The sequence below is a fragment of the Pristiophorus japonicus genome, chromosome 15 (assembly GCF_044704955.1).
Source record: "Pristiophorus japonicus isolate sPriJap1 chromosome 15, sPriJap1.hap1, whole genome shotgun sequence".
Taxonomy (NCBI): domain Eukaryota; kingdom Metazoa; phylum Chordata; class Chondrichthyes; family Pristiophoridae; genus Pristiophorus; species Pristiophorus japonicus.
In genome coordinates, this window is record NC_091991.1 from 71,429,294 (window position 1) to 71,450,758 (window position 21,465).

General features: G+C 43.2%; 1 protein-coding gene across 1 annotated transcript; it reads right to left on the reverse strand.

Annotated features, from left to right (window-relative positions):
• Positions 1–2,432: 2,432 nt before the first annotated feature.
• On the reverse strand, positions 2,433–18,284 carry LOC139281553 (hyaluronidase-5-like). The gene is made up of 3 exons (XM_070901717.1): positions 17,328–18,284; positions 15,721–15,810; positions 2,433–2,939 (listed from the first exon to the last, which is right to left on the reverse strand). The coding sequence occupies exons 1-3, from the start codon at positions 18,282–18,284 to the stop codon at positions 2,433–2,435; spliced, it is 1,554 nt and encodes a 517-aa protein (XP_070757818.1).
• Between the last annotated feature and the right edge of the window lie 3,181 nt (positions 18,285–21,465).

Below are 21,465 nucleotides of genomic sequence, written 5' to 3' on the forward strand. Positions count from 1 at the left end.
ACAAGCGAGGAAACACAGTGATTGGGTATATTCCTGGAGGCTTCATCACATGACCTCCCACCTTGAAGCGCATCCATGCTCCTGCGCCATTGGTCCATCCTCCGGACACAGTCTTGCTATGCCAATTGAAAAGGGAACAGGCACTTTGCTACCCAATTCTGTCTGTTAGTGAAACAGTCCTTTTTCACCTCATCTCCAATATTTGTATTACTGATAGAGGAAAGTGTTCAAAGAAAAAGAAACAAACACTTTTTTAAATGTGTTTTTTATGGAGTGACTGCTGCCAAATACCAGAAGCTGCGCAGAAGCTTACTGCGCATTAATCTGGAACCGGAAGCATGATGCTTGTTTTTCATAAATGAGCGCACTCCCATCCCGGCTTTTATTCCCCAGAGTCTGCGAGTCGCAAAGCGAACAACCAAAAAAACACTGTGGCCTAGAAATTCGGTGCATTTACACTCCCCCTCCCCCCGTTATCGCCCCCAGGGGGGCAAATGCGTTAGCACCCGGGTGCAGCGCTGACAACGACTCCCGCCGTATTGGGCGGGAGTTTGGCGGTGGCGCTACAGCGTGCTCCTGCGTCCAGAGATTGTGATGTCATCGCCGTGTGCATCGCCCCAGTAGCCCCCCCAGCCCCGAAATTTACTTTCGCCCCCTGCAGCAGTGCCGGGCAAAAACCCCGGCAGCTGCAGGAGGCACGGATCGGGAGGCTGGCCGCTACCGGGGCAATAGTTAAAGCCGAGGTGACCAAGGCAAGTAAAAAAAAAACTTATGTTTGTTTTCGCGGTGTTCCTCCATTTTCTTCACGGGATCCTGCCCGCGATCGCTCAGCCCGGCATTCTGCTGGAGTGCTTGGCTGATCACATGACTCCCTCGCCCCCTTGGTGGTCCAGGTAGGTGCTCTTTCCAATTGCAGAGCTTGCAGCGATGGCCCTTCCCTTTAAGGGAGGGAAGGGCCCTTTGTACAAACATGTCAAGCATTCTTACCTGGACTTCACTAATCAGAGAATGCATCCTACTGTTACTATTGAAGCAAACACAGCCATTTGGTAACACTGCAAGATCCTATCGATAGAAAGGAGATGACCAGTTAATGAGGAAGAATACATAAGAACATAAGAATTAGGAGCAGGAGTAGGCCATACAGCCCTTCGAACCTGCTCCGCCATTCAATAAGATCATGGCTGATCATCATCCTCAACTCCACTTTCCCGCCCGATCCCCCTCTCTTGATTCCTCCTGAGTCCAAAAATCTATCTCAGTCTTGAATATGTTCAATGACTTCGCATCCACAGTCATAACCCTCTATTCCAAAGAGTCATAACCCTCTGAGTGAAGAAATTCCTCCTCATCTCCGTCTTAAATGGCCAACCCTTTTTCCTAAGACTATGCCCCCTAGTTCTAGACACTCCAGCCAGGGAAAACAATCTCTCAGCACCTACCCTGGCAATCCCCCTCAGAATCATACCTTTCTCTTCAAATAGTACCATAAGATCTTTAACATCCAGCTGAATAGGTGCATGGTGATTTGGTTTAGTATCTTATTTCAAGGATCTCTAACAAGACAGCATTCTCTCAGTAATGGCGGCCTAGATTATGTGCTTAATTTCTGAATGAGGCTTGAACCCACAACATTATGGCTCTACCGGCTAAACTAAGCTGGTACTTGCAACAGAGAGTTTTAGCTTTGACTAGGAGCTGACTTCAAAGTAACAAATTAAATTTATACAAGAGACCCTTATAGCCAGCAGAGAGGGGTGAGGGGTTATTTCTCTCTATAGGACATTTTCTCCCTCTTTTCAGCATTTACTTGCTCATTTTTCCTTCCTACCTTGTAAGGAAGCACCCAACCTCTGTATGGCAGCTCTCTCTCATGGTATAAGAAGGATTTAGAGTTACACAGGTCCTCAAGTTGGTTCTCAGTTATGGAATTTGATGAATCATGTTATAAATGCATACTCGAAAGGTGCAATTTAATATTCACTGATCTAGAAGTACTACTCGATGACCTATTATATATGTGTCTGTGTACAGTTTTCCATAGAGATTGATCACATTTTTGAATTATCCATAATCAGTTCAGTTGGAGCTCTATTCATTATACCATGTGAGCACTGACAAAACTCACCCAACTGATGCAAATGAGTTTGAGTGACAGGGTCCACATGGAATCAAACATGCAACACTTTAATTCAGAATCAAGCATGCAAACATTTGAGTTAATGGGTTGACCAACTATTTGAAGAACAGGATATACTGTAATAGTCAAGCACAAAAACAAACATTTACATTTGTACACTAACTGAACCATACCAACATATCACTGTTCCAAGCACTCCCTGTGATACTCCAGGTTAAGTTGTAGTTTCTCATTAATTAGAGCAAAATATATATAGTTACAGAAAGTAATCGAGTATCATTTTTTTAAAAAATCACATTTGATGCATTATATAAAATACACTCAAAACTGTGCTAACTAAAGGGGCTAAGTGACCATACACAGAGCAAACACAATTTTGGGAGGGAATAGCTGAGGTTCGGTCAATTATTTTTGACTTTGTGGACAATTCTGTATAGGCATCAAAGTTGATGCAGTTGTAAGGATTAACACAGGCGTCCAGTTCGGTGATATAGTTCATTATGTCACTAGCAGGTTCACACTTCTGCCCTGCATAGCACTGACAAGTGAACTCTTCTGCCAAGAAGACTATATCTTCAAAAGAAGTTCGTCCTATGACTGCGTATCCTATGCCATTTCTCCTTATTCTGAAGCTCGCAGGGTTCAAGTGCAGGTAATGAGTGGAGTCCCAGTTCTTTCGCACACACCGCCCTTTATTGTGGCACAGTATTTTACTACAGAGCCGTGCTGCAGATGTCACATTAACAATGTAAGGATTCAGGACTTCCTTAACATAGTCACCAACAGTAAAACACACGTCCTGTAAAATACAACCACAAAGTCACAGAAGGTTTCCCAGGTCTAACAATGACAGAATATTGACAACATATATGTAGTAAATTACACACACACACATACTTACGTTACTGCTCACAGGCAGTTTGAGGTCTGACGTACAGTTGTGATGTTTAGCTATTAACCTGGCCTGTCCCTTTAAGGTTCAAGAGCTCCCTGTGAGAATCCAGGTAAATTTGTCGTTGCTCATGAATTCCTCAGATCAGTAAATTGAATGCAAATTTCAGCCTCCAGGTCAGGGCTTTTTGTTTTTTAAGACTGTTTTGCATTTGTAACTAAGTGTGATGTCTGCATTGAGCAGGGATACACTTGACACAAGAGTGTTATTTTGACAATGATAGAAAAATGGTTCATCTAATAAACGGTTTTGTTACAGTTCTCCATTATACCTCAGTATCACACATTGTATACAAATTGTGATCATTTCTTATCTCCAAATTTCGAGCAGATGACAGACTCATATTCAAATATATTCCAGCACAATGCAAATTCCTTCTACCTGATTGGTTGATCTACAAATATATTAATTGTAATTTGAATTTATTGATTGCAATTCAGATAAAAATAATCCAACTAGATGATCCAATCAAATTGTACAAAATAGCTTTTAAAAAAAAAATTGAACACCATTATTTTTGCAGTCTAGAGATTTCTAAAACGTTAAAACAAGAAAATTACATAATTCACAATATGATTAAATATACCTGTAAGTTTGTGTTTTATGTCTTTGACTACCTTCATTAAAGTTTTACATTAAGGCCTCAGCCTCACTTAAAAGCCTGTGATTGAAGTTAAAATTTTGACCCATACTCTGTTCACTTCATGAAGATACTGCACCCTGAACAGATGCAGAATTTCCATCGGGATATCAATGTAGGATTCTCTCAGTGTAAGTGGCAGACTGACTCACAACTGGAAGGATACATCTCCTCATGGCATTTCAGGAATTTGGAGTTCCACCACTAAAGTTAACAACAATCCGAAACAAACATATCAAGGCCATTGATTTACATCTTCTGCACAAATATGCACATAATCATGGCACTGGACCTGAAAATACCATTAATACTTCCACAATACTGTATAATTAAAAATACAATTTAACTTATAGAATCATAGAATGGTTACAGCACGGAAGGCGGCCATTTGGCCCGTTGAGCCATGCTGACTCCCAGTTAGTCCCACTCCCCTGCCCTTTCCCCGTAGCCCTACAGTTTTTTTTTTCCTTCAGATACTTATCCAACTCCCTTTTGAAAGATAAGATTGAGTCTGCCTCCACCACTCTTTCAGGCAGTGCATTCCAGATCTTAACCACTCGCTGTGTAAAAAAGTTTTTTCTGACATCGCCTTGGGTTCTTTTGCCAATCACCTTAAATCAGTGTCCTCTGGTTCTCGACCCTTCTGCCAATAGGAACATAGGAACATAGTAATTAGGAACAGGAGTAGGCCATCTAGCCCCTCGAGCCTGCTCCGCCATTCAATAAGATCATAGCTGATCTGGTCGTGGACTCAGACTCACTTACCCGCCCTCTCCCCATAACCCTTAATTCCCTTATTGTTTAAAAATTTATCTATCTTTGACTTGAAAACATTCAATGAGCCAGCCTCAACTGCTTCCCTGGGCAGAGAATTCCACAGATTCACAACCCTCTGGGAAAAGAAATTCTTTCTCAACTCGGTTTTAAATTGGCTCCTCCGTATTTTGAGGCTGTGCCCCCTAGTTCTAGTCTCCCCCACCAATGGAAACAACCTCTCTGCCTCTATCTTGTCTATCCCTTTCATGATTTTAAATGTTTCTATAAGATCACCCCTCATCCTTCTGAACTCCAACGAGCAAAGACCCAGTCTACTCAATCTATCATCATAAGGTAACCCCCTCATTTCTCGAATCAGCCGAGTGAATCGTCTCTGTACCCCGTCCAAAGCTAGTATATCCTTCCTTAAGTAAGGTGACCAAAACTGCACGCAGTACTCCAGGTGCGGCCTTACCAATACCTTATACAGTTGCAGCAACACCTCCCTGCTTTTGTACTACATCCCTTTCGCAATGAAGGCCAACATTCCATTTGCCTTCCTGATTACCTGCTGCACCTGCAAACTAACCTTTTGGGATTCATGCACAAGGACTCAAAAGAGTTTCTACTCAAAAGAGTTTCATGCACAAGGACCCCCAGGTCCCTCTGCACCACAGCATGTTGTAATTTCTCCCCATTCAAATCATATTCCCTTTTACTGTTTTTTTTCCCCAAGGTGGATGACCTCACACTTTCCGACATTGTATTCCATCTGCCAAACCTTAGCCCATTCGCTTAACCTATCCAAATCTCCTTGTAGCCTCTCTGAGTCCTCTACACAACCCGCTTTCCCACTAATCTTAGTTTCATCTGCAAATTTTGTTGCACTATCCTCTGTCCCCTCCTCTAGGTCATCTATGTATATTGTAAACAGTTGTGGTCCCAGCACTGATCCCTGTGGCACACCACTAACCACTGATTTCCAACCGGAAAAGGACCCATTTATCCCGACTCTCTGCTTTCTGTTCGCCAATTCTCTATCCATGCTAATACATTTCCTCTGACTCCGCGTACCTTTATCTTCTGCAGTAACCTTTTGTGTGGCACCTTATCGAATGCCTTTTGGAAATCTAACTACACCACATCCATCGGTACACTTCTATCCACCATGCTCGTTATATCCTCAAAGAATTCCAGTAAGTTAGTTAAACATGATTTCCCTTTCATGAATCCATGCTGCGTCTGCTTGATTGCACTATTCCTATCCAGATGTCCCGCTATTTCTTCCTTAATGATAGTTTCAAGCATTTTCCCCACTACAGATGTTAAACTAACCGGCCTATAGTTACCTGCCTTTTGCCTGCCCCCTTTTTTAAACAGAGGCATTACATTAGCTGCTTTCCAATCCGCTGGTACCTCCCCAGAGTCCAGAAAATGTTGGTAGATTATAACAAATGCATCTGCTATAACTTCCGCCATCTCTTTTAATACCCTGGGATGCATTTCATCAGGACCAGGGGACTTGTCTACCTTCAATCCCATTAGTCTGTCCAGCACTACCTCCCTAGTGATAGTGATTATCTCAAGGTCCTCCCTTCCCACATTCCTATGACCAGCAATTTTTGGCATGGTTTTTGTGTCTTCCACTGTGAAGACGGAAGCAAAATAATTGTTTAAGGTCTCAGCCATTTCCACATTTCCCATTATTAAATCCCCCTTTTCATCTTCTAAGGGACCAACATTTACTTTAGTCACTCTCTTCCGTTTTATATATCTGTAAAAGCTTTTACTATCTGTTTTTATGTTTTGCGCAAGTTTACCTTCGTAATCTATCTTCCCTTTCTTTATTGCTTTTTTAGTCATTCTTTGCTGTTGCTTAAAATCTTCCCAATCCTCTAGTTTCCCACTAACCTTGGCCACCTTCTACGCATTGGTCTTTGATTTGATACTTTCCTTTATTTCCTTGGTTATCCAAGGCTGGTTATCTCTTCTCTTGCCACCCTTCTTTTTCACTGGAATATATTTTTGTTGCGCATTTTGAAAGAGCTCCTTAAAAGTCCTCCACTGTTCCTCAATTGTGCCACCATTTAGTCCTTGTTTCCAGTCTACTTCGGCCAACTCTGCCCTCATCCCACTGTAGTCCCCTTTGTTTAAGCATAGTATGCTCGTTTCTGACACAACTTCCTCATCCTCAATCTGTATTACAAATTCAACCATATTGTGATCACTCATTCCGAGAGGATCTTTTATGAGGAGATCGTTTATTTTTCCTGTCTCATTGCACAGGACCAGATCCAAAATGGCTTGCTCCCTTGTAGGCTCTGTTACATACTGTTCTAAGAAACAATCCCGTGTGCATTCTATGAATTCCTCCTCCAGGCTACCCCCTGCGATTTGATTAGACCAATCGATATGTAGGTTAAAATCCCCCATAACTACTGCCGTTCTTTTTTCACATGCCTCCATTATTCCCTTGATTATTGGAACAGTTTCTTTCTATCTCTGTCCAGGCCCCTCATGATTTTGAACACCTCTATTAAATCTCCTCTCAGCGTTCTCTGCTCTAAGGAGAACAACCCCAGCCTCACCAGTCTGTCAACATAACTGAAGTCCCTCATTCCTGGAATCATTCTCATAATTCAATTGCTGTAAATCAGATCTGGATTATGAAAAGAAAGTTGGACTATTTTTATCTGAATGAATTACAATTCATAAATTCAAATTACAATCAACATATTTGCAGATCAGCCAATCAGGTAGAAGGAATTTGCCCCGCATTTTGCGGTCAGAGGCTTCCCGCAGGCGGATGCCTCCGACCTGCAAAAAATCTACGAACTCACTTGATGGTCCAGGAGGTTCGGAGACTTGCGGTCCTGGGCCTCTAAGCTAGGCCTGCGTAGAGATCCACGTATCACAGGGATGTAAGTGCTTCGCAAGCGCCTCTGGGATCATGTGGGCTGGCCCAATCAAAGTAGAGGCATCCCCATTCGTTCTTATGGTGAGTTCCGTTTCTACGGAGTTGCCATAAGTATGAATGGGAATACCCCCAAAAGCACACAAACACATTCAATATTTTTTTTAAAACACATTACATTTTTAAAATTAAAATGCAATTTAAGTAAATATTTTATACAATTTTAAAAAAAAATTGTTTTAACAGAGCTTAAAATAAACTTATCTTGATGAACAGGGTTTTTAATATATAAATGAGTGATACCATTTTATTTTTCTATCTTTTAAAACTCTTGCGCTGGTAAAAGCAGGCCTTGCGCTTGCTTTTGTGTACAGTTTTGGTCTCCTAACTTGAGGAAGGACATTCTTGCTATTGAGGGAGTGCAGCAAAGGTTCACCAGACTGATTCCCGGGATGGCGGGACTGACATATCAAGAAAGATTGGATCAACAGGGCTTGTATTCACTGGAGTTCAGAAGAATGAGAGGGGATCTCATAGAAACGTTTAAAATTCGGACGGGTTTAGACAGGTTAGATGCAGGAAGAATGTTCCCAATGTTGAGGAAGTCCAAAACCAGGGGTCACAGCCTAAGGATAAGGGGTAAGCCATTTAGGACCGAGATGAGGAGAAACTTCTTCACCCAGAGAGTGGTGAACCTGTGGAATTTTCTACCACAGAAAGTTGTTGAGGCCAATTCACGAAATATATTCAAAAAGGAGTTAGATGTAGTCCTTACTACTAAGGGGATCAAGGGGTATGGCGAGAAAGCAGGAATGGGGTACTGAGGTTGCATGTTCAGCCATGAAATTGAATGGCAGTGCAGGCTCGAAGGGCCAAATGGCCTACTCTTGCAAACATTTTCTATGTTTCTATGTTTTCAAGGGTATTCGCTGAGCAGAAGTTAGGCAACTAGCCCAACTCTCCGCTGCGGAGGCCCATCCCCAGAGGATCCAGAGGATTCATGACAAATCGTAAGTTCCCGGTTTTGGCGCGTGTGCTTCACATGCTAAACCCGCAACCTACAGGCACGTGCGCAACTCGTATGTGCCTATAGGAGCCATGAATTCAGGGCCTATGTTTGGGGAGATGAAACAGTACAGGATATCTGCTACTGTGCAATTAATATTTATCCAGAAATGTATGCAGTGGTTGAGAATGAATCTTGGAAAAGGGTTGGGGGTGGGTGCACTGAACAAACCTCACTTCAGATAACTAGTATCATCGACACTCGATGATGTCCTCTTTTCCTCAATGGTGATGCAACATTGTAAGAAGATTTGGGAAGATTACCTCTGGTCGGTGTTCTAATAAATACCAACAAGACAAAGTCTTCATATTTGTTGACAATGTTGCTACCCATAGGGACCAAAGATAATCACCACTATTAGATTGAAAGACATTTGACTTAGGTCAGGGCAGTATCTGTTTGCTCTTGTCCTCTCTCTGGCTCTACCTGAGATACAGTGAGGGTTTTTAAGCAGAGCAAAGCAAGAAAGCAAGACTTGGATTTATAGAGCACCTTTCATGACCACCGGACATCGCAAAGTGCTTTACAACCAATGAAGTACTTTTGGTGTGTAGCCACTTATACAATATTAGAAAAATATAAGTTTGGTGGGGAAAAATTAAGACATTTTTAAGTGCCTTGACTGCAATGTTGCGATGACTAGGGTGGATGAGAAAAGCATGGGATGTGTTTTTATATTTTTGGATGAATTTGACTGGTTGATACAGTAACAAATGGTAGTTGCAATGACGCAGCTCATCTGTTGTGCAGTTTTGTGTTGAAGGTAAAGGCTGCTTGTTTTATTTGGTAATATATTTGCACAGTAAATACAACAAAACACCATTCAATTGAATTGCCCTCTTTGTAGCAGATAAGCCTTTTACAATGCTGCTCAAGTGAGTGCATGATTATCTGCAACTTGGGTAAAGTGGAAGGAAACTAATGCCACATTTTATAACTTATCATTGCTACTTGGTTACATTTTGAGGTTTGAATTGGCTGAATAAAACCTGCTAAGTGTCATTTTGTAGTATCGGTTGTTTTTCATCACTGGCAAAGAAAATAGTCATCGGGGACTTTCTTCATTTTTCTTACTGCCACAAAAGACTAACATTAAATCCCCAATTAAGTAGTTATATTGTAATTATAGTCTGTAAATTGTTCCTGAATTACTGCTTTTGGCAAATAATGGTTTGGTAAAGCTTGAGATTGAAGTGGATATCAGGAGTAGACAATACATTTATTGTGGGCAGCAATTGACCATATTTTGATGGACTCCAACAAGGAGTAGACTCAATGGTGTTTCCTTTCTGACAAAGGTGTGTAACATAATGGGCTCAATTTTACCCAAAGCTGTTTTTTTGGTGTATTGCCAGAGTTACACCCATTTTTCTAGACCACAACTGCTCCAAAAATATTTGTGCCAAGTTTCCCCATTGTCTTTTTCAAAATTGGCGCTGCACAGCTTGTCCAGTCGCCTCGGGGGATGGAGGGGAGGGGGGAATGGAGCCTGCTGTCTGCGCCGAAAAAACGATGCATACGCGAAAAAAAAGGGCATTTTGACGTTATTCCTGTGGGCGCGCATGCACAGTACAGCTCCTGGTCTGCAATCAGCTATTTTTAAAGAGCCAGTTGTGTGTGTGAGAACATTGAGTGCTGTGTGAGAACATTGGAAAAATCAAAGCGGCAATACAAAATGCAGCGTGGTGCAAGGACCAAGAATTTCTTACAGAATGAAGTGGAGGCACTAGTTACTGTGGGCAGATGGCAGGAGGTGGACACCAGCAGAGGTCACATAAAAGTTCCACCCAAATAAATGAAGAAATGCTGGAACAAACTTGCACAAGATTACTGCACAATGGTGACCACCCCGAGGTCTGGAGGCCATTGCAAAAAGAAATGGCATGACCTTGGTCAAGTAGTTAGTGTAAGTAATATTTTAATTTATTCAATGCAATTGTAATGTAAATGTGACCATCTGTATATGTCCCACCCAGCAGAAAGACACCCTCTCTTTAAAAAGTTGTATTTTCATCTTTGCAGAGGAAGGTGGCACACAACAAAAAAGAGAAAGAACTCGAACAGGAGGAGGCCCGGCAAATCTGCACCCACTGACACATTTGGAAGACAGGGTTGCTGCTTTGATGGGTCCTGTCTGGAGAAAAGCAACCACCACTGCACAAGCTGGGCCCACACTCAAGGGAGGGGGCAAGTCCTCCAAATTCCACAGTCTGATTTTCCTAAATGTTAAGTACTGCATGGGCTAGCCATGCTTCGGTTCATGGGACTGTCTCCATTAGCTATCATTCATGGTGGTCCCTTAAATCAGCCTGCTGCCTGCGATGTGTGAGCCTACTCATGCCACCCACCCTGCCTCCTCCTCTGTTGCTAACTATTTGTTCTGTTATATTTTGCAGAACTTGAAGCTAACCCTGACGATGCTGAAGATTAAGACAAGGACGAGCCTGAAGGAGAACATCTTCCAAACCAAGAGTATGGGGGTGAGGGGGAGGGGGAAATGGAGTGGATGGATGAAGTCCCCACTGTTGTACACACTTTGGGAGGAGGTGCAGGTACCACCCATTGAGTTGCTAGCCCATTCCCTGACTAGTGGTGAGAGTGTTGGTGGGAGATTCCATGGTTTCCCACCTTCCGAGGCTGGGGATTCCAGCAGGGTGGCAGTAAAGCACACCCAGGGTCCCACCGTCCGAGGCTGCGGGTCCCAGTGGTGGGGTGCAGCAAGGCACACTCAGGGCCCCACCGTCCAAGGCTGCGGGTCCCACTGGGATGCAGCGAGCCACACCCAGAGTGAGGAGGGGGAAGGAGAACTCGACCGCGCTCTCCTGAGGTACAGGATCTACCAGATGTGGTTCAGATGATGACAATGAGTGCGGAGAGCATTGACCTTACACGATCATTCCTGGCCACCATCAGTGGGGTGGGTGATGAGGTATCGGGACTGCTGGGAGAAGTAACAACACTCTCTTGAGAAATGGGAACGATGTCCGGGGCCATGAGTGAGGGAATATTTCAGTCAGCTGAAACCATGTCAGTGACCATGAGGGAGGTAATGTCACAGGTAGTTCAAACACTTTTGCTCAACACGAGGGAGGGAATTTTGCAGGTCGTTGAGACGCTGTCAGGGTGCATGAGGGACAGCATGTTGCAGTTAGCTGCTGTAATAAGGGAACACGCCCAGCCCCCACGCCCATTGACGGAATCAACTACTTCTCCTACTCCAAAACCCAGACCAGCCTCTGAAGAGCCCCAAGCTGGGCCCTCCAACTTTGCCACCTGCCCCCCCAAACAGGTGCGCATTACCGGAGATGTTGGTATCAAGCTTCTTCATTCTAACCCCAGAAACACTGCAGCACCGCCTGTGGGCAGGGGTTGTGGAGTCACCAAGTCAAGCGTGGCAGGCAGTCTTAGAATAAATTAGAATAATAGGAGAGATGGGTGCAGCCTTTCTTTGCTGCTGCTATTATTGTTATTACTGTGTCCTGTCCTGGTGCAGATGTGTGGGAAAGATTTGGATTTGGATTTGTTTGCGTGCCATCTGTCAGTAATCCGTTTACATATTGAACATGTTCTCCGCTAAACTCTAGTTGCATGCTCATTTAATAAATGTTAAATGTCGAATGATTGGTGGGGAGGAGAGCGAAGGCTCTCCAGGGAGCATGTTTAAATGATATTTATGCACGGGCTTCACAATATCAAGTGAGATGAGCTCATCATTCTGCTGGCACATGATTTGGGCCTCAAGGTTCCCACCAGTTATTTAGCTGCAATTGCTGCAGGACCATCAGCAGGCCAGGGAGCAGCGTGCGGCGGCACACCCCTACACGGAGCAGCACGTGCTGCTGTAGGACGGCGAAGGCTACGAAGGCAGGTACAGCAGGAGGAGGGGCGAAGGAGCGGCAAAAATCCGTAGAGGGAAATGACCTAGGTCCAGGAGAGGAGTGAGGCCGAGGCCCAGAAGAGGTGAAGGCCCAGGGGCAGCATGGGCCAGCCCACACTGCGATGTGTGCGGGCTCGGTCTGTGCAGCAGAGCTGGTCTCCAGTTAGTGTGCAACGGCCACCACACGTTAAAAAAATCCAAGCACAGGCATCTTCCAGCCTCACGATGTAGTTCTGGTTCTGGAATATTAGGTCTTTCATTGAAATATTTGTGAACTCATCCCTTTTTGGCATGGAAGCAAGTTATCCTCACTTCGAGGGACTGCCTATGATGATGATATTACTGTTGTTCTCAAATTAAAATTTTTTGTAAGTTATGTAAATTTACAAGTTTAAAGTTAGTAAGTAATCGTAACTGAAAATTTTAAAGTTTGATACAAGAATATTTTTATTTAAGTTTAGTACAAATGTTTGAAAATATATTTTCAAAAGTTTAACAATTATAACTGAATCATTTACATTTGATTATTAACACAACTTTTGAAGTAAAGAATAATAATTTCCATCATTTATTCCATTAACAACATTACGGAACAGGTCCAAACAGTAAACATGGTCCATGTGGATAAGTTGCCACTGAGCCTTCAGGCTTGCAAAGCGTTCACGGATGAACTGCCGGTGCAAGGCGCGAGCAATTGTTAAAGATGCACGATGGCCTGCCCTCCTCCACTGTCGTCCTCCTTCTCCTGCTCGTCATCTGCATCTTCCTCATCATCATTATTACCAGCCACTCTCACCGCAGATGGGTCTTCTTCCACTACCAGCTGCTGCTGCTGCCTCATAATGGCTAAGTTATGCAGCATGCAGCACACAACAGTGAACTGACTGAATCTCAGGGGAGTATTGCAAGTAGCCTCCGGAATGGTCCAGGCATCGGAAATGCCATTTCAAGATGCCAATGGTGCTCTCTAGGATGCTGCGCATCGCAATGTGCGACATGTTGTACTCCCGGTCAGTTTCTGTCCGGGTTACCTGTAGGGGAGTCATGAGCCAGGTGGGAAGGCCGTATCCTGTGTCTCCCAGTAGCCAGCTCTGCCCTTCTGGTTGCTGCTGAAACATAGCAGAAATAATGCTCTCGCGAAGGATGAACGCATTATGGGTGCTCCTAGTGTATCTTGCATCAACTGACATGATGCGATGCATGTCGTCACACATGAGCTGCACATTAATGGAGTGGAAGCCTTTTCTGTTCCTGTACATCTCGGAATCCCCCAAAGGTGCTCGCAAGGCGATGTGGGTACAATCAATGCCACCCTGTACCTTTGGGAAGCCAGCAATCCTGGAGAAGCCCACAGCCCGGTCATGTATTGCCTGGGATCTTTATGTAGTCATTCCACTGAGCACCTGCCGAATGCAGACATGTGTTGCATGTTGAAAAATGGTGCACACATCCCCAGTTGTAGCTTGGAAGGATCCAATGCATAGAATCAAAGTGCAGCTGTAACCTTCACTTCAACTGAAAGCAGTCCTCCTGATGCTTCTAGGTTACAGGTCTGCATTCACCAACTCACAGATCCCAGTTACAAATTCTTTGCTGAAACCCAGCCTTCTGACAGTCTGCATCACTCATGTGCAGGTACGAACAGCTATCTTGATATACCAGAAGTGGGTGAGGCCACCTGCCCATCATCCTACGTGCTCGGAGGCTCCTCATGTGATGACATCGAATCATTTGTCTCCTCTGCAGCACCGTGATGCAGAAGGCTTGCACAAGTAATGGCATTGTCAGTGTTGCCCCAATCATGCTTAAATTTTACCTTTGCAAGAAGCTCAAAATGGCACAAAAGCAGGACAGGTTCTTTGTTCTCTCCCCAAGGTCTGTATGGACCACACCCAGATCTGAGCAAGCGCAGTGATCGGGAACCCATACCCTCCAACCCCCCGGGGCTCATTGCAGTCTTGACTTCTTCCGATCATGTTCAATAGCACCTTTCCGCGCACCCCCCCCCCACAAAAAAAAACCCAGGCTCATTTGATGCCTCATGCAGTCTTCTGATCACCACCTCCCCCCCCCACCCCCCAGGCTTGTTTTCAGCTGGGCCCCAAGCCAGTGTCCGGGTGTGGGGCCGATTCTGCCGGCCGACGCTCTGACCCTCCAGCCCTGTTTGAAGACTTTCAGTGGTGGCGTGAGTTTCAAAAAAAAAAGAAAAGCTCAGAATTCCATCAAACTTCATCTACTCTGTTGTAAGGTAAAAAAAATGTAATTTTTATTATGTATTTTAAAGTGTTCTTATCTCCCTCCAAATCTTCGATGAAAAACAATGGCGTCTTACTGCGCCGATTTTTCAACGGTATGCTGCTTTCTCTTAACTCACCAGAAGGTTTAATCGGGAGTGGGCAGATACACCAACCTAGGAGAAATTTTTGGGGGGCAAACTTTTAAAAATTATAAAAACTGGCACAGAAAACGTAAAAAAAAACCCATTAAAAAATCGTAACTAACTCACTTACGCTGCCACAGATTCCTTGGGGAAACTTTAATTTAAAAACTTACGCCAAAAAAACAGCGCAAATGACCAGGAAAAATTGAGCCCAATGTACCAATAGAGCATTGATCACGACCAGTTCCAGATCTGCAAAGATCAGTGCTAAGTCTACATTATATACTTCAACAGAGAAACAGCAGTCCCTTGTGCTCTTCTGCGTACACAGTCTGGGGTAAATTTCAACTTCACTGCCTGCACAGTAGTTGATGGATTGGATTGCTGAGATCAATGGGATAAAAAAAAAAGGATGAGTTCCACAGAGATGAAGTTGAAAATTACACCCCTTTCCACCTGGTTTCATATAGAAGTAGCAAAGAAAAAGTAGTGGGAACATTTGCTTTTAAAAAAAAAAAATTATTTTTATAAACTGCTCTAGACCCAGCTTATATTGGATCTTAGTTACACAGACACAGGCAGCTCTCTGTTATCTTGCCCAATTGACATTTTCTTCATGTGAACCATGAAAAGGAAGGGGTGACAGACTGTGGCCATCCAGGGTCACCAGTTAGACTTGATCCTGTCTTCAACTATCATCCACATTTGTACATTTTCCAGCAAGGATCATTGGTCGGCAATCAAAATTAACCCTGGCTGAAAATTTTTTTCTTCATTTGCCTAGGTATGTTTAGGTTAATTACTGCAGCTGTACTGCTGCTTTGGCAAAGGCCAGGTAACTCAGCACAGTGGATCAAACTTGCCTGAGTAACTCGGTACCTCCCCCCGTAATGTATTAATCACTGCCGAATTAGGGAGAGCAGGCTTTGACAATCCCAAATAACTGCATTGCGAATTCATTATCACATAAAAAGATAGATTTCAAACATATTTACCTTGGTTTCAGTCATATTTAAACTGCCCCAAACAACAAACCCAGCTGTTCCCAGAGCAGCACTTTCCCCAATCGTATGAACAAGATCAATCTGTAAACAGAAAGTTTGAAGAAAAGCAATATATTTTAAATTCTATCTGAAAAAAATGGTTCCACATCATCAGAATACGATTTATTTTGCATTGCATCATTCCAAAGTTTTCATTTATTTATTCTCCCAGTATTCAGCTCTACCTCACCACCATCTCTCAAATCCTCCCACTCTATGAATAGTCACACTGCTTGTCCAACATCCAGTACTGGATGGAGCAGAAATTTCCTCCAACTAAATATTGGGAAGACCGAAGCTAGTGTCTTTTGACCCCACCACAAACTCCGTTCCCTAGTCACCGAATCTATCCATCTCCCTGGCAACTATCTGAGGCCGAGCCAGACTGTTCTCAACCTCGGTGTCATATTTGACCCTGAAAATGAGCTTCCGACCACATAACCGCACCATCACTACGACCACATATTTTCCATGTCCAGAACATCGCCTGGTTCCGCACCTGCCTCAGCTCATCTGCCACTGAAACCCCATGCCATTGTTACCTCTAGACTTATGCACTCCTGGCCAGCCTCCCACCTTCTACCCTCCATAAACTTGAGATCATTCAAAACTCTGCTGCCCGTGACCTAACTTGCACCAAGTCCTATTCAGCCAGCACTCCTGTGCTCGCTGACCAACTTTGGCTGCCAGTTAAGTAATATCTCGATTTTAAAATTCCTCAATGGTCTCGCCCCTCCCATCTCTGTAATCCCCTCTAGCCCCACAACCCTCCAGGATATCTGTGCTCCTCCAAAACCCCGATTTTAATCTCTCCACCATTGGCAGCCATGTCTTCAGTTGCCAAGGCCATAAGCTTTGTAATTCCCTCCCTATACCTCTCCACTGAGTCAGAAGATTGTGGGTTCAAGTCCCACTCCAGGAACTTGAGCACATAAATCTAGGCTGACACTCCAGTGCAGTGCTGAGGGAGTGCTGCACTGTCGGAGGTGCCGTCTTTCGGATGAGACGTTAAATCAAGGCCCCGTCTGCCCGCTCAGGTGGACGTAAAAGATCCCATGGCACTATTTCAAAGAAGAGCAGGGGAGATATCCCTGGCCAATATTTATCCCTCAATCAACATTAAAAAAACTGATTATCTGGTCATTATCACATCGCTCTTTGTGCGTGCGCAAATTGGCAGCCATGTTTCCCACATTACAACAGTGACTGCACTCCAAAAGTACTTCATTGGCTGTAAAGCACTTTGAGACATCAAGTGGCCGTGAAAGGCGCTATACAAATACAAGTCTTTCTTTCTCAGACTCTCTTTCCTCCTTTAAGGCATTCCTTAAAACCTAAGTCTGTCTGCCCCAATATCTCCTTATGCTGCTGGGTCAAATTTTGTTTTATAATTCTCCCGTGAAGCTCCTTTGGATGGTTTACTACGTTACAAGCGCTATATAAAAATACAGGTTGTTGTATTTTGCAATTGTCCAAATCTACAGGAAATTTGGACTCATTGATTTACTTTGGCAAATGACTAAAGATTTGTCTTCTCTCGAAAGCTTGCTTTAACTTACCTCAGAGAGATATTCCGTGGGAGAGTTAGTGAACACTGGTCGGGTGTAAACGTATAGAGGGGGAGAGTATTCCTGGTCGGAAAGCAATGCGACCCGTTTTGCTTCCTCAATGCGGTGACGAACAAACTTCGCCGCAATGGCTGAAGCTCGCAGCGTTGTCTGCAGGTAGATGGATGGAAACAGTGCCGTGCTTTCTTTCCATAGCCAGAGAAGCTCGTCGTTTCTTGATATTTCAATGTCGGGACAGCTCCCTGTGTAGTTGATGGTTAAATCCTTGTAGTTGTGGTTATAACACTCGGGATACAAGTAATATCCCCACAAGTGATTCGGTCTCAACGACTTCCCCAATTTTAAAGTTTCTAACATTAAGTTTTTTGCCTGTTCTTCAAATTCATCCGTGGCGATCACAATTGCGTCACTCATGTTCAACAAGTGGTTTCGGTACATAACCAGTTCGACAGATTTGATTCTGTAAATATCTTTCTGGTCCCAGTTCCTTATCCACTGAGGCCTCCAGTTTTCCCAGTTTATGATTGCAATTCCAGGAACCTTGCGTGAAGGAATGTAGTACTGAAAATCTTCTACTGCTTTCGCATAGTGAAGATGTAAAGGTGCCAGTTGGGGGATACCGCCATTGAACGATTCTCTCGTTAACTCATCGTAATATGGGTAATAGCCAAGCCTGTTGTGGTAGAAGATTGTGATAGCCTGTCCTGTGGCAGATTCCAATGGGCTACCAATGACTTCAAAAAGGCTCAGGTCTATAGTAACTCCAAATTTGTTCTCACACAGTTCAGTGGGTGCATTCCACAGAGCAGTGAATGGGGAGTTCTCCACCAGCGGGTTCACAGTTTGATGCAGTGGTTGACTGCAGAAGGTGGAAATAAGGAGGGCAAGCTGGATAATTGCCCTGGACACAGGGCTGCTACTGTTGCCGACATGGCCACGGAGTCTCATTCTCGCACTATGGTACTGTTATCTAAGAGAACAAAAAGGCTTTCAATGTTAAGTAACTGTAGAAGCAAATTGTTCCATCCACTTTTGCAAGCAGTGCTAAAGGTACAAAGAAATCCTGTTACGACTAAATACTAAATAGGGTGGGCTCTCAGTTAAGTAACCTTGTTTTCAAATCCCTCCATGGCCTTGCCCCTCCCTATCTCTAATCTCGTCCATACCCAGATGAGATGTCTGCGTTCCTCTAATTCTGCCTTCAAGCATCCCTGATTTTAAAATCGCTCAACTATTGGTGGCCGTGCCTTCCGTTACCTAGGCCCTAAACTCTGGAATTCCATCCCTTAATCTCTCCAACTCTCTTTCCTCCTTCAAGACGCTCTTTAAAACCTACCTCTTTGACCAAGCTTTTGGTCATCAGCCCTAATTTCTCCTCACGTGGCTTGGTGTCAATTTTTTAAAATCTCATAATACTCCTGTGAAGTGCCTTGGGAAATTTCACTACATTAAAAAGGTGCTATATAAATATAAGTTGACGTTGTTGTATAACTTGTCAAATTGAAAGACATGGGTTTTGATAGACTTTTTTTTGAGGATGAATAGGTCAGGAACATAGACTGAACAGTGCCTTTCACTTTCACCAGTCCAAACTCCATTTTGAATATAAAATGGGAGTGGCAGTTGTCAGTCTATGTGCATTTGGGTCAGGGTAATTCCAGGCATGTCTACACCACACATGGCATATCTGCTACACAGGGACTTTAAGGGTCACTGTCCACACAACATTGAAGGCCCACAAGCTGTGTATCAAAGCCCAATAGGGTGGGCTGCTCGGAAAGAGGGCAAGCTGGATAATTGCCATGGAGACAGGTTTGCTAAGATAGGAGAATGGGACTAATTGGATAGCTCTTTCAAAGAGTTGGCACAGGCTAGATAGGCCAAATGGCCTCATTTTGTGCTGTATGAGAATATAACTCCAGGAATATTATACAAGGGCTTAGTTTGATCACGTTTAGAGCTCTGTATACAGTTTTAGCCCTTTCACACAGTTAAGTATTGATGAAAAAAAAATCAAAATGTAGTGTTTGCCTGCATTTTAGCAGAGTAAAATAAGGGATCTTTGATACTTGGGAACATGTTACAAGCCTGAAATCTAAACACGCAGTTTATGTGGTGTCCAATCCAGAAAGATTTAGAATTGCAATCGCAAAATATTGAAGTCGCCGCAGAGTATTTTAAATTCAGTGGGTGGCAGTGCTGCTGATGGATTAATGATAGTTATATCACACGGATATGTAATATTCAGTATATAATTGGAACTACCAGGAAATTCTTAGCTAGTAAAAGTGCAGTGAGCAATTTAAACTAAAGTTTGGAAAATTCCACACGCATTATATCCGACACCACGCGCCACAGTATTATTGCATCTAAACAAGTAGATGCTGCCTCAATACTATATACTAGTCTGGTGCCATAAACTGTCACAGCACAAGCGTGTTGTAATTACCTCATTAACGAGTGCTGCAGAGGAGTCAAAACCATTTCAACACCAAAAATTAAATAGAATTGACCATACTTCGAGTATTAAAAGAAGAAATATTCTGTATAAACCAATTGGAGAAATGTTTGAGGTGATCAGCTATTTAAGATTTTTTTTTCCAGGATTTTATTTTAAAAAAGGGATACTTTTCACCAGAGTCAAGTTATATTGAATTTCACTCATGAAAAGTAAAATCTTACACGTAACAATGTTGAAAACTTACTGCTTCTCTCAGCACTTGTATGAATACTCTTGTTTTATCAGGACAAATGTGCTTTTCGATGTAATTTCAGGCTAGTCTCCCGACTTTACTATCCTGCATTGAATGACTTACATTCTCAGTGACTGACCCAGCAGGTTTTTGTTTCCAGCATACGATCTCCTGGAGGTGGATCCTTCTTTCTTTGGGATTCTGAGCTTCCACCTAATTCAGTTCAGCGAGCGAGGTTTAAACGAGAGCCTGAAGTAATTCAGCATGTTAACAGTGGATGCCTTTAAACAGAAGTGAATAAAATTGTGGTAGCAACGCTGTGAAAATCCAGAAAGGTGTACGTGACAAAGGTGATTCACTATCTTTCTGCCTCAGTAAATTAGAACTATCCTGAGCATCTTGTCTGATGCAGTGTCAAAATGTGGGCCCTTTGTGGCATTGTCTCCACCTTGCCCCAGAGGCGCAAACAATGGCCCTTAAAACCAACCCAGATTTTAAAACATCTCCGGAGTGAATAGAGATGGAATTGGCATATCATACAAATCCTTTTACTTTAGTTTTTCAAATGACTGATCTTATCACAATAAAGGTTCCCTTGTCCAAAAAAAAGTAGTGTAATTGGTTGATCATTTATCCTGGTAGACAAACCAGTAGAGTTTAGCACCTCATGTTACATCTTCACAGAGATACACAATAGTTATGGGGGAAGGGGAATGAGTCCTGGCAGAATAGATGATTAACAAAGCCTGATTGCTTTCCCTCCCACTGGGAGAGGGATCTTTGTTCTCCTACAATAGAGATGGTATATTTAACAGGAAAGCCAAAGGATTTCCCACAGGTCATGGTTATTGTGTTTAGTTTCGTCTCAATATTAAATGCAAAGTATTAAAATCTAGTTAAATCCACAGTCGAGGCACATGCATATGAAAGAGGTGATATTATTTAATTCAACTAATTAAAAACAAGGAAAATATATTTAACTCAGGTCAGAGAAGAAATAAAATACAGACTATTTTCTTCCTCTTTCCAAATTATTTTTTTATTATTCTTAAATTCCCACAATGTTGAAACAACTAGCAGATCCAACAAGCTCTTAGCTATTTTAAGTAGGTTAACTGGAGAGAGGGCTTGATTTGTGAGTTTGATGGATGAGTTTTGGAATTCAACATTTGAACAAATACTTGGTGCACTTTTAAAACCGAACTGGGCACTACGTAGGAGGGGATAGATTTTAAACATTTACTCACAGTTTACAATGTACGTCAGCAGTTCAGAACCACGTGCTCTCATGCAGCATCCTGGCTGGCCTTCCATCTTTCACCCTACTTAAACTTGAGCTTATCCCAAACTCTGCTGCCCGTATCTGAACTCGCACCAAGTCCCGTTCACTGATCTACTTTGGATCCCCGTCCATCAACGCCTCGATTTTAAAATGA

Excerpts from the sequence above, each read along its gene's own strand:
- LOC139281553 (XM_070901717.1), bottom strand. The coding sequence starts at position 18,284 with ATGAGACTCCGTGGCCATGTCGGCAACAGTAGCAGCCCTGTGTCCAGG. Across the intron at positions 15,811-17,327 it reads CCACGGAATATCTCTCTGAG|ATTGATCTTGTTCATACGAT; the intron begins GTAAGTTAAAGC and ends TTCTGTTTACAG. Across the intron at positions 2,940-15,720 it reads TAAATATGACTGAAACCAAG|GACGTGTGTTTTACTGTTGG; the intron begins GTAAATATGTTT and ends TGTATTTTACAG.